The following is a 12,804-nucleotide window of genomic DNA, read 5'->3' on the forward strand; positions in this document are numbered from 1 at the left end:
TTAGAATATTTCCAAAGAGATCTTTTAAGAACGAGCAAAGCCTGAAAGGACTGACTTTAAAACTGTGTCCCTTTTCAGCACAATTATATTAAAATAGGAACCTGGAAAACACAAGAAATGTAATTTTACCATTGCAATTTCATGTGTAACACAATACACCCAGAAAAAAGGATGTTTAAATGTAAAAAAAAACTGAACTGCTTTTGCTCAGAACAGCAGTTTATATCATAAGCAGCACTTCATATCAAGTATAAACTGCAAAATGTATTTTAAAAGTACATAAAAAAATTACACTAAAAGAATACTGAGGTTGCAAAGTCAGGCACCTTTAGGTTATAAAATACTAGAATTAAGGTTGCTTGTGCAGCTGCATTATGATACAACTTTTAATTACACAGTATTTTTTTCCAGAGGATCAACAGTGCCACTCAATGAGTTCAATATTTATTTTTTCCTCATCATTCAATGTGTGGCCCCACGCATTATTTTCAACACATTATCCAAACGCTGCACTGCACCGAGAATTATTAATTTCCTGATAGACTTTTTAATGGTGCTTTCATTGTAGTATCTTAGTTCTTTACAAAAGTTAATGAATTTATCTTCATAACACCCCTGTGAGTAGTATTATGTCCATTTTACACATAAAGAACTGAGACACAGAGATTAAAGCCAAAATTGTCATAAGTGTCAAATAATTCTGGGTGCCCAATTTGAGATGCCTAATTCCTGATTTTTGGAGTACTTAGTATTTTATAGCACTTTATATGTTCAGAGCAGATCTCCCATTGACCTTGGTTGCAGTTACGAGCAGTCAGCCCCTCTGCAAAGTGTTTCAAGTTCGGTACTCAGAAAATAAGGAGCATACTGTGGCTACCTGTGAAAATTTTCGTTTGCATGACTTGCCCACCATCACATAGGAACTCTGTCACTGAGGCAGGGATAGAATCCAGTTCTCCAGGGAAGTATTCTACTACCTTAACCAAAATACCATCCTTTCTCATGCCCGTCTAAATAGGCAGACTTTTAAAATAAAATTAAATAAATTTCAAAAAATAAACACTACTAAACACCTCTTTCTCCTCTACACAAAGCAGAGAGAAAGAACTCATGGCTCTGTACTCACTGCTGAGATAGTCATAAAAGAACTTAGGTGGAGTTGGGTCCACAGCTCATTAAGTAACTCATATCAAACATTCAGATCTGCTAGGATCATGCATAAAGCTACAAAAGTCATTACTTCACAATGAGTTGTGAAATGGCGCCATAGGGGTACGCACAGCCTGAGGGAGGAGTGACTCTGTGTTGCCAATACTGGAAAGAGAAATTTCTATTTACAATCTCACTTCTGTTACTACACATTTCAGATTGTATTCAGTAGAGAACTGATCATTACTACGGCATTCTAATATTATCTACAATTGCTGCTACGAAGATGGTTAACACTGAAGTCAGATCCACGTTTTTTTTAAATTGTCATTTATTCTTCTAAAGAAAAATTCCCCGCCCAAAGGAAAAAATGGGAATTTTCCCTTCTGTTCTCCTGCAGTTAAAGTAAACAATAGTCAGTATTGATGTCTTATAATAAAATACTAGTATTCAGTACATACTGATGCTAAATCATTTGACAGTCAAATTAATTATAATATTAATAATATTAAAATGACCAATCCCAAAAAATCAATTATAGCTGAAGAACTAGCAACAATTACAGTTAAAATTGCACAAAAGCAATTCCATTGCAATCCCTTGATTTCAGTCACCATTTGCTTTCTGAAAATGCCAAATATTGGACTTAAATTTTCTAGATATGGTTCCTGCCTGAAGTGAGTATTTCTGGAAAATGAGAGCAAAAAAAGGTTCAGCCATTTTCCAACTTTTATTGAACAGTACTCGCGTTGACACAGATGGGAGCAATGAGTTTAAATTTAGCAGGCAAATAGTTCTCTTAAAAATTACAAGAAACTTAACTACATATTAACATATTTGATTAATAAAACATGCTAACTAGGAGCCTGACTAGCCAGACAAGCAGCTGAAGTTCCTTCACTTGTAACTGTAGAGAAGAAGAAATAGAGGTGGTCAAGCCCCTCCTCCCTTATGTAACTTGTGGTGCTGAACATTTAGCGCCACAAGATGGCTCTTGTACAATCCTCAATGGAAAATGTTTTAACAGAAGTTGGCAAAGGTAGGGCCCTTCCCAATGGCAGGAATATCTCCACACCTCCTTAAAGGTTTCTTTAATATGGCCAAGTAATAGGCCTTTCAAACCACACATTACATATGCACAAGAGTTGAATAACATCATTATTTTTAATAATTACAGCTGAACGTTCAGAAGGACTATGCCACTGGAACGCAAGTGACTAGTTTAGCCCAAAAATGCAATACTAAGGAATGAATTAGCTTTACATGGTGAAATATCAGACTCCTGAGGCAAAAATTTTTCTATTACATTGAAAACCTGCACATAAAATAGTCAGTGGCAAATATACAATGAGACAGGGCTCTGTAGAAATCCTTGTCTCATTCAGCAAGGTACACAAGCTGAGGAAAGTGTATTCTCTTGCTCAGAACACAATAAAGCAGGAAAGACACAGGATATAGACGTATTTAGATTCTGCTATTCAAACTAACCTAAGTGGGGTTTATGAAGAGAGGAATGGTTTATAGATTTGTACTTGTTTATTATTATTATTAATAAAAACGACAGTATAAAAACTGAACTTTTTTTTACCTTTAAATATTCCTCGTTTCCATGCATATACATTCAGAGTGTAAGCGGCTGTGTCATCAGCTTCTACAGTGAGGTTTGGAGTACCAGCCACCATTGGAAGATCTGAAGTAACCTAGGAAGACAGATTGCACACAAAAAAATCAAATACATCCTTTCAAACAGCTTTGAAAAGTAACATGAGGTACAAACAATACTGTAAGTAATAATAATTATAATAATATCTGTTCTTATATAGCACTTTTAATTATTAGATCTCAAAGTGCTTTACAAAGGAGGTATAAATCCTAGTCCTTCCACACAGTCTTTGGTTGACTATAAAGTGGAAGGAATATGCACAATACAAGAACTAGCATCACATACAGAAAGTATCAGGTATAAATTCTGGAGTCACCACTCAAGTTATATAGCATGAAATCATTAAGTCAGTCAATGGGACTACTTAAGTGTAAGGAAGGAATCAGACTTTCAGTCTTTTGCATACATTTCCCTGAGAACAAAAATAGGTGTAAATAACATCAAATACTAAATTTACTAAGGAATACTTAAAATAGTGTTTGTTAATATTCATTCTGGAAACTTATGCATTATGTAAAAAATAACCAGTAGTATGTTTTTGATGTTATACGTCTATAACTTAGGTGGAAAGGCAATTAATTGAATAAGAACTGAAATAGCAAAAGATTACTTTAGATAGATATTAACTTTGCAGACCATAATTATTTTTACAAAAGTACAAGCTCACAGAGACCATACTGCAAAGTCTGCTCACAGCCAAGAGTCACTGAAAAATTAAGTCTAGTGTTCATAATGGATTTGGAAATACAAACTTTTATTTGAATTTTCCAAAACTCCTTGATCTTCCCTCTAACTTTTCTAAAATCTGCCCCTTGCTTTCCATGGCATGTTTGCTGGAAGCCAGATTGCCAATGTAATCATAGGCACCGAGACACCTTGGTGGTTAGAATGTTAGAAATACCTAGATATGGTAGACAGACTGCATAAAGTGGGGTGCCACATGCCATGGTTTCTCTTACCTTAACTTTTGTAAATTTTCTCTCTAGGCTCCCTGACTCTTCCCTCTCCAATCCAATCACCATTTCATAAGTAAGGATCCAATTCTGTCATGGAGGTCACAGACTCCGTGACGCCAGTGGACATCCATGACTTTGGCTTCAGCCTGTGGCAGCGGGTGGAGCTGAAGTAGCTGTCAGCCCCTGCCCAGGAGCAGCAGCTCCAGGCCAGAGCAGCAGCCGGCGGTCAGCCCTCAGGGCTGGAGCAGTGGCCCGGAGTCACTGGAGGAGCAGCTGCCGCTGCTGGCGCAGTGGCCAGGGCCAGGTCAGCTCCCGGGCTGCTGGAGCAGCCCCGGGGGCTGCTGGAGCAGTAACTAGGGCCGCCAGACCAGCAGACTGGGGCCAAATCAGCCCCCAGAACCAGAACAATGAGGTGGGCATACCATGTATTTATATGGTGGCATTATGATATTTTCTATCTTCTTATCTATCCATTTCCTAATGGTTCCTAACATTGTTAGCTTTTTTTTGACTGCTGCTGTGCATTGACCGGATGTTTTCACAGAACTATCCACAATGACTTCAAGATCTCTTTCTTGAGTGGTAACTGCTAATTTAGACCTCATCACTTATATGTATATTTGGGATTATGTTTTCCAATGTACACTACCTTAGGTTGATCAACATTGAATTTCAGCTGCCATTTTGTTGCACAGTCTCCCAGCTTTGTGTGATATTTTGTAACTCTTCACAGTCAGCTTTGGACTTAACTATCTTGAGTGATTTTGTACCCTCTGCAAATTTTGACACTATTAACTCCTTTTTCCAGATTATTTATTGCATATATTTAACAGCACTGGTACCAGTACAGGTCCTTGGGGGACCCCGCTATTTACCTCTCTGCACCGTAAAAACTGACCATTTATTTCTGCCCCTTGTTTCCTATCTTTTAACCAGTTACTGATCCACGGGAGGACCTTCCCTCTTATCCCATGACTGCCTACTTTGCTTAAAGCCTTTGGCGAGGGACCTTGTCAAAGGCTTTCTGAAAGTCTAAATGCACTATATCAACTGAATAGTCCTTGTCCATCTGTCTGTTGACCAGTGGTGCAAGTAGATTTTAACTCTTACCGGTACGGTACCAACCCCTCGACCCCACCCCCGCTCACAAAAAATGTTTGTTCTGTGACTAGAGCCCTGTGCAGATACAAATTTATACCCATGGATGCGGATATCCATGGATAGAAATTGGTATCCGCTCTCACGGGGACCTCAGCGGCAAAAGGAGCAGAACGTAGGGTACCACTCCCATGGGCCAACGCTCTGCCCCGGCAGCTCCTCTGGCGCGGCTGTACTGCCTCCAGCCCCGCCCCCAGCCCTTCCACGCAGCTGCATCTCCTGCCTGGGGTCTGTACAGCCCCGCTGGAGGACAGCAGTGGGGTGGAGCTGGGGGCAGTACAGTCATGCTAGAAGAGCTGCCGGCGCGGGGCACTGGCCCCTAGAAGTGGCGGCCCCACATTCTGCTCCTTTCGCCACTGCGGTTCCCGGGGGAGCCCTGCGGTTCAGCGGACAGGGCCGGCTCTAGGTTTTTTGCCACCCCAAGCGGAATGCCACCGAAGCAAAAAAAGGGCCGGAGTGTCGCTGAAGCAAAAAAAAAGGGGGGGGGGGGGGGGGCGGAATGGCGCCCCTTGAAAAGTGCCTCCCCAAGCATGTGCTTGGTTTGCTGGTGCCTAGAGCCGGCCCTGTCAGCGGATACCGATATATGGTATGGCATACCTGCCCATACAGTCTTACTTGCACCACTGCTGTTGACCCACTCAAAGAATACTAACTGATTTGCAAATTGATTTCTTAATTATTTGCTCCGTTATCTTTCCGGGTACTGAAGTTAAGCTGTCTGGTCTGTAATTCTCTGGGTTGTCCTTATTTAACCTTTTTATAGATGGGCACTATATTTGCCCTTTTCCAGACCTCTGGAATCTCTCCCATCTTCCATGACTTTTCAAGATAATCGCTAATGGATCAAATATCTCCTCAGTCAGCTCCTTGAGTATTGTAGGATGTATTTCATCAGGCTCTGGTAACTTGAAGGCATCTAACTTGTCTATGTAATTTTTAACTTGTTCTTTCCCTATTTTAGCATCTGATCCAACCTCATTTTCACTGGCATTCACTATGTTAGACGTCCAATCATTACTAACCTTTTCGGTGAAAACTGAAACAACAATTATGTCAGAATCTGAGGTTCCACGTTAAAAAAACAAAAGCTTTTTGCCCTCAAAGCTGAAGATAAAAAGCTTGACAATGTGAACTCAAAGGCAAATAAAAAAGATCCCCAATTTATTATTTTAACATGTCATGATTTTAAGCCAATCTCATTATATTTTGGAGGCCTGACTCATAATTTTGAATGCTTCGATACTGTAGCACCTCATTCTCGACTTTAAAAATATCAAAAAATATTAAGACTTATAAGAGGAATATAAGTAGCTCACATTGGGTCAAATCCTGGCTGCATTTAAATCAATGGGAGTTTTGATGTTGACTTCAATGGGGCCACGATTTTTACCCTTGAGCTTGAATTATTTTTACCCCTCATCCTTTCCTCTATCTGGTTTTTTATGTTTGTTTGATGTAGACTAAGATTTTGAAGGGGGCGGCAGAGCCTCTTTTAAAATCTCTGTAAAAGGTCCTGCAGAATTATGACACTGTATAAATACTTAATACATTAAATAGTAAAATGATAATATAATTGAGTTTTGAGCTAAATCATTATTCCAGTCAGAAAGGCTCGATGGTACTTTTTCCAGCTCTGTTAATTATTTCAGTGCTGACTGTACCCAGCTTGTCAAACACTCCGGTGGAAGACTTTCCAAATTCAGCAAAGATTATTGTTTCAATAGTAAAAGCATTAGCTGCTTGGATCCATTTTTTCTTCCCAATTGTTAGCATCTTCTTTCTAGTCAATAAGCTTTATTTATATTTTCTGAAGAAAACAACAAGCCTAGGGTTATCTTGCTTTTGGCACTAGAGCCATTGATTGGTCTTACCATTATTCTTCTGTATATCATTTGTGTTAATATAATCCTGGTCAGATCACTGTAAGAATGTGATACTATTTACAATAAGGACAGATAGAAAAGCAAGCAACATAATTCAGGTGATCAGTAGTTATTAAAATTTGAAAAGCCACTGAGAATAAAAGTTTGAAAGCCATGAAAATATGAATTATGTGTTTTTCCTCTGAGATGTTTTACCTTTTTACTCTATCAACATACACATTATTTAAATAATGTTTAGGTTGTGCGACAAAGTGACAAATGCAAAGAAACTGAAGGCTAACTTTTCCTCTTGTATTGTGCAAATATTGAATTGGACATTGCAAACATTATTTATGTATTCAGTGTACCTGGCGCTGTCCCACTGAAGCCATAGGACGAGCAGATATTCAGCACCTTGAAAAGTAAGGCTACTTTATTTAGATTTCTAAACAATGGATTTAGGAGCCTAACTTTAGACACCAGGTTTTGAAAACTGAGGCTTACACATTTAAATAATTTTTTTGTTAAGGAACTATGTATGATTTCCAATACTCTATTATTGATTATTTTCAAGAATATACTTCAATAGACACAATTCCTTCCCAAGTCCCACAGTGCACAAGGCAAGTATGCACACTGCACTATCATTTAGGATGGTGCAGCCTAGTCCTCTGGCATTCTTGGCCAATGAGGAGGGGTTTATGGGTAGCCCTACATTCTTTTCCTGCCCCATTACTTTCAGAGTAACTTTTACTCCCAAGGGGCACTAGAACTGTGCAACCGTTGTGCAGGACTGTCAGGTTCCCTCCCCACTCTGAACTTTAGGGTACAGATGTGGGGACCCACATGAAAGACTCCCTAAGCTTATTTCTACCAGCTTAGGTTAAAACTTCTCCAAGGCACAAATTCTCCCTTGTACCTTGGATTAGGTAAATGCTGCCACCACCAAGTGATTTAACAAAGAATTAGGGAAAGGACCACTTGGAGTCCTATTCCCCCAAAATATCCCCCCAACCCCTACACACCCCTTTCCTGGGGAAGCTTGAGAATAAACAAGATGAGCATAGACAAGCCTTGATTTTTTTAGGACACTAAAAAAACCAATCAGATTCTTAAAAAAACCAGGTTTCAGAGTAGCAGCCATGTTAGTCTGTATTCGCAAAAAGAAAAGGAATACGAGTGGCATCTTAGAGACTAACCAATTTATTTGAGCATAAGCTTTTGTGAACTACAGCTCACTTCCGATGAAGTGAGCTGTAGCTCACGAAAGCTTATGCTCAAATAAATTGGTTAGTCTCTAAGGTGCCACTAGTACTCCTTTTTTTAAAAAAAAACAAAACAGAACTTTATTAGAAAGAAAAATGGTAAAAGAAGCACCTCTGTGAAATTAGAATGGGAGATAATCTCAGAGGGCAATTAGATTCAAAACACAGAGAATTTCCCTGTAGGCAAAACCTTAAAGTTACAAAAAGAAAAAACAGGCATATACCTTCCTCTCAGCACAGAGAAAATCACAAGTCAAAAGAAAAAATAATCTAACACATTTCCTTGTTAAATACTTACTAAGGAGTTGGAGTGCTTGCTTTCTTGTTCTGTCTCCGGCAAAAGCCACACGGAACAGACAAAGCCTTTCTCCCCCCCACCCCAGATTTGAAAGTATCTTGTCCCCTTATTGGTCCTTTGGGTCAGGTGCCAGTCAGGTTACTTGAGCTTCTTAACGCTTTACAGGTAAGAGGTTTTTGTGTCTCTGGCCAGGAGGGATTTTATAGTACTGTATACAGACAGGTGGTTACCCTTCCTTTTATTTTTATGACAAGTACAATTAGCATCCTCTCCTTACACAAGGAAAAAGGAACCACTTTGGTTCCTTCCCATTGTTACCTGTGCTAGGTCCATGGACAACATGGCTCTTGATGATTTAGAAATTTAGGCAGGGGTTTGTTTCTTTATAAATATGTAGATAGTAATATATAATAAAATGTGCATATATATATATATATATTATACATGTGTATATACATACATATGCACCTTTAAAAACACATCAGTTTACCTTTAAAGTCTTCCCTGCTTGAATCTGTGCTTAATTGAATTATCCTTTTTCAGGGACTTGTAGGTCATATCAATTAAGACAGGTTCAATAACTTTCCCCACAATTTATATTAAAATAATTTATCTATAGTTTTCTGATTTTTCTTCTGACTCTCTTAAAATAATTGAAATATATTTTCTCCTGTTCAAAGTTTATGAATTTCTCCTGAATCTAAAGAACCATTTAAAACATCAGTGAAAAGCTCATTCATTTTCATTAAAATTTACAGAAGTACCGGAACCTGGGCCGTTACTTTCTTTAAGGGCATCTTATAAATAATTGTGCATCTTATGAACAATTCTTATAAACAACTGTGTTATTTGTACATTACATAATGTTGCTCCTTTACTACTGGTAAACTGAGTAATCTTCAACTTGGAGATTACCATGTGATGTCTCTGTAGAAAGGGTGGCAAAATAAGAATCACCCTGAAATTTCATTATCTCTAAATAGAAGCTCTTCACAGGCATTTCGAAGTAGTCATTGGTTTATTTTATCTATTGAATCCTGTAGCTTCCTTATCTTTGTAAATCCCTTTATTGTTATGCAAGATATTCTACAATTTGTCATTTCTATTTATGCTCCTCTAATTGTTCTTTCTTCTTTCTGTTGCATTTTCTGTTTCTTCTGTATGTTCTTACCAGTTGCTTGACTTACAAAACAAAAACAAACCACCACACTCATGTCTCTGATATTCTTCTTTATTCTCCCTCCCTCTACAATGTAATTGTCCCTTTAATGCTCTGGTTTAACCAACTTCCTGCTAATTCAATTATAATCACACTTCTCCTTGGGCATACATACATCTAATTTGTTACATAAAATATACTCCTGGAATGTTAAAATCCACATAACATTTCATTTTCAATTTTCTTCTTTGTCTGCCTTTTCTTGATCCTCTTTCCCACATTTTCCCCAAAGGACTCTTGTTGTCTCTTACTTCTTCTAGATGTGAATCAAGGAACTTACAAGGTGACTGTTTTTTTTTTTAAGTTCTGCAAGTCAAATAATTTGAGCTTTTTCTACCCATTAAAACAAAACAAAATAGGAAATTAAATACAAAAGAATTGCACAGTTAAAATGGAAAACAAACTGTAAAACATGCAAAAGTAAAGGTTCTAAAAGGAGTGTAGTAGTTTCTATTCTTGTTTTCTGATTAAAGGTGCAGTTTCATTTAGTACTATTTATGTTGTAAAATACATACTATAAAACCCAATGGATGTGAACCATGGGCAGGCTCTAAGGGGCCACAAGGACTCCTCATTGTTTTTGCTGATACAGACTAACACGGCTACCACTCTGATTACTAACTGAATCTTTTTAGATTTCCTTATTGATTTGTGGTTTCAACTGTATAACCTCAAAGTTGAATAAATTCTTTTTTTTTTTGTATTTTATATAAATATTGGTTCATCTTCTATATCTTTGCACCAGGTAATGAACCTTCTTCATCTTAGTATCCAAATCTTTTGTACCACAGAGGTAAAAATAAAAACTCTACTGGCTTCATATTCTTGCCAAAATGGACTGTTCATAAACCCATTCAGCGAATCATGTACTCCCTTTCGTTTTTCTCATATCACATGCTCCCTTTTTGCCTTTAGCCTATTGCAACCCTTTTTAATACTACATAGTTACATCAGAGTCCTTCACAAATGCGCCTCCCTGTCTTGAGGGGTAAGGATGGGAATCTGGTTGGACCCGAAGAAAAATGGCCAGCTCCTGGGAGGAGAGATGAACAGGAAAAGCTCACACTCAGACATGCTAGAACTGTGCCCCAATTTGTGCTTCAGAGTGCACATAGGAGCGTAGCTTGGATAGCTGGAGAGGACCTGATTGGCTCTCACAATACCCCTCAAATTAAAGTCTTTGCCGATGTCTGGGGGCCAATCTTGCCATTACTGATGTCCTGCTCTCCCTCTCTGTATTTGAGGTATATTGACCTGTTTTTTCAGGATGCCAGGGGTCTGATCAATTGCCTGTTTTGGTATTAGGAAGGATTTTTTTCCCATTGAGCCAAATTGGCAGGGATCCAGATGATTTTTTACATACTGTGCAGCATCGTGTATGTACAATTTAGGTTAAAACCGTGAAAACAGGAATTTTACAGTTAGGAGGCAGTATAGGAATGTTTAATGGCCGGTGTCCAGTATGAATAAAGGCTAAAGAGCCAGCTCCCAGAAATAAATGAGACCTAGGGTGTGGCTGGTAGACTGATTAACTGTAAGGAGAAAGGGAAAACTTAAGTCTTTCAGTCTGAGGTCCACTATGGTACACTCCACACCTCTCAGAGAGGATAAGGGAAGAAGTTCAGAAGTATGCTGAGTCCTAGAGGCCTGGCTGAAGAGGGCTCACCCTGAGTTATTGGTTACATGGTGTAAGTCCTGTATCCCTGCACAGAACCCAATTAAATGCTAGTATGTGAGAGAGGGTGAGCAGATAAAATGGAGTGGCAGCACTAAATTAATAAAGTTGTGTCCTACTGCTTAGCTCCATTCCTGTGTCTGTCTTTCATTCACCTGAGTATCCAGATAAACCACTTAGTATTTGCCACTGGCTTCAGAGGCCACATGCCATCTGAAATTGGTATTTCCTCAATCTTCCATCAGCCTCATCTATAACACCCTGTAACAGTGTAGCTGACCCCTTAAATAAAACTGAGCTCAGCTGTCCCGTTCCAGTTCAGGTGCACCCCAATTTGGTGTAATGAGGAAGCTGGGGCTGCCCATGAGATATAAAGGAGAATTCAGAAGTCTGAGAGGGGAGTTCAGAACCCAGAGTCCAGCATCCTGAGAGAGGGCTTAGAGTGAGAGGTTAGGGCCCAGAGTTTAGAAAGGAAGAGAACCCAGACACCTGAGAGTAAAGAGAGCTCAGAGGAAGAGCAGAGCTCAGCTGAGAGCTTCAGGAATGGGGTACCCCAGAAGACAGGAGTAGTGAAAATTCCTTGTTTGAACAGTGGGAGCCAGGTCAGACTGGTGAAAGCAGAAGGCAGTCTCTAGGCAAGAGCTGGAACCATTCCTGTGAATGAAACTGGGCAGAGTAGCACCCCAGCTAGACGGGCTGAACTAAAGCATGGTGAGAGACACCAGAGCCGTATCTGAGAGCTGAGCAGACACGTAGCGAGAGACACCAGAGCCGTACTTGGTGTTGGACTGTTGAGACAAATGTACTGTTTGGATTGTGCTGGGGGGATTCTGGTTTATGATAGTGAGGCCTTTGGTAATAAATTAACCCTGCAAAAAAGGCAATGTATATGCTTGAAAGGCTGTTCTGAGTTTATTGATGAATCAAAAGGGAAACTGAGGCAAGGGACCACTTTCAGGGCTGCCCAGAAGCCACACGTTTACATGCCCCAATACAATTACGATTGAACTCACTAATATGCTCATCAACTTCTGCTATATCTCCTACAGATTCAAATATCAGCCATCTATCATCAATGAACCACTCCTACTCATTTATCGTTGTAAGCACGTCTGTCTCTTTCAGCTATTCACTCCTTCAGAGGCCTAATTTCCAAACAATGCTCACAACCAAATTATCTCCTTTATCAGAAACCTTGACAACCATAAACATACCGCAGCCATCACTTACACACTTATTTTTTTTTGCTTTATTCAGTAAATTGTTTGTGCTGCTCAGATGCCCCACTGACTCAGCTACTACAATCATGACACGCATTCAGAATAAAGTTTTTAAAGCACTTGATTCACTTAGTATCTTACTCTCTGCTGGACTTTCACAGCTTCAGTTAGCATTTAAAAAAAATCTTGTTTTCTTGTATCCAAGAGCAAACAGGATGTGAACAGAATTATAGTGTTAGTTTAGAACAAAATTCAGTTATATAAGATTTTGATAAGAATAATTTCTTGCTATTACTTTGGACAGTAACTTGATGAGAAAGTTAAAATTTGTAACTGTAC

The 12,804-nt window shown here is 39.0% G+C and overlaps 1 protein-coding gene across 1 annotated transcript in view; it reads right to left on the bottom strand.

Annotated features, from left to right (window-relative positions):
• CFAP47 (cilia and flagella associated protein 47) overlaps window positions 1–12,804 on the bottom strand; it is a 642,446-nt gene that overhangs the window by 258,035 nt on the left and 371,607 nt on the right. The window contains exon 49 of the mRNA XM_037902107.2: window positions 2,738–2,849. Coding sequence (XP_037758035.1) covers window positions 2,738–2,849 — 112 coding nt within the window. The remainder of the gene's footprint in view (window positions 1–2,737; window positions 2,850–12,804) is intronic.

This window comes from Chelonia mydas, chromosome 1, assembly GCF_015237465.2.
Source record: "Chelonia mydas isolate rCheMyd1 chromosome 1, rCheMyd1.pri.v2, whole genome shotgun sequence".
Classification (NCBI taxonomy): Eukaryota; Metazoa; Chordata; order Testudines; family Cheloniidae; genus Chelonia; species Chelonia mydas.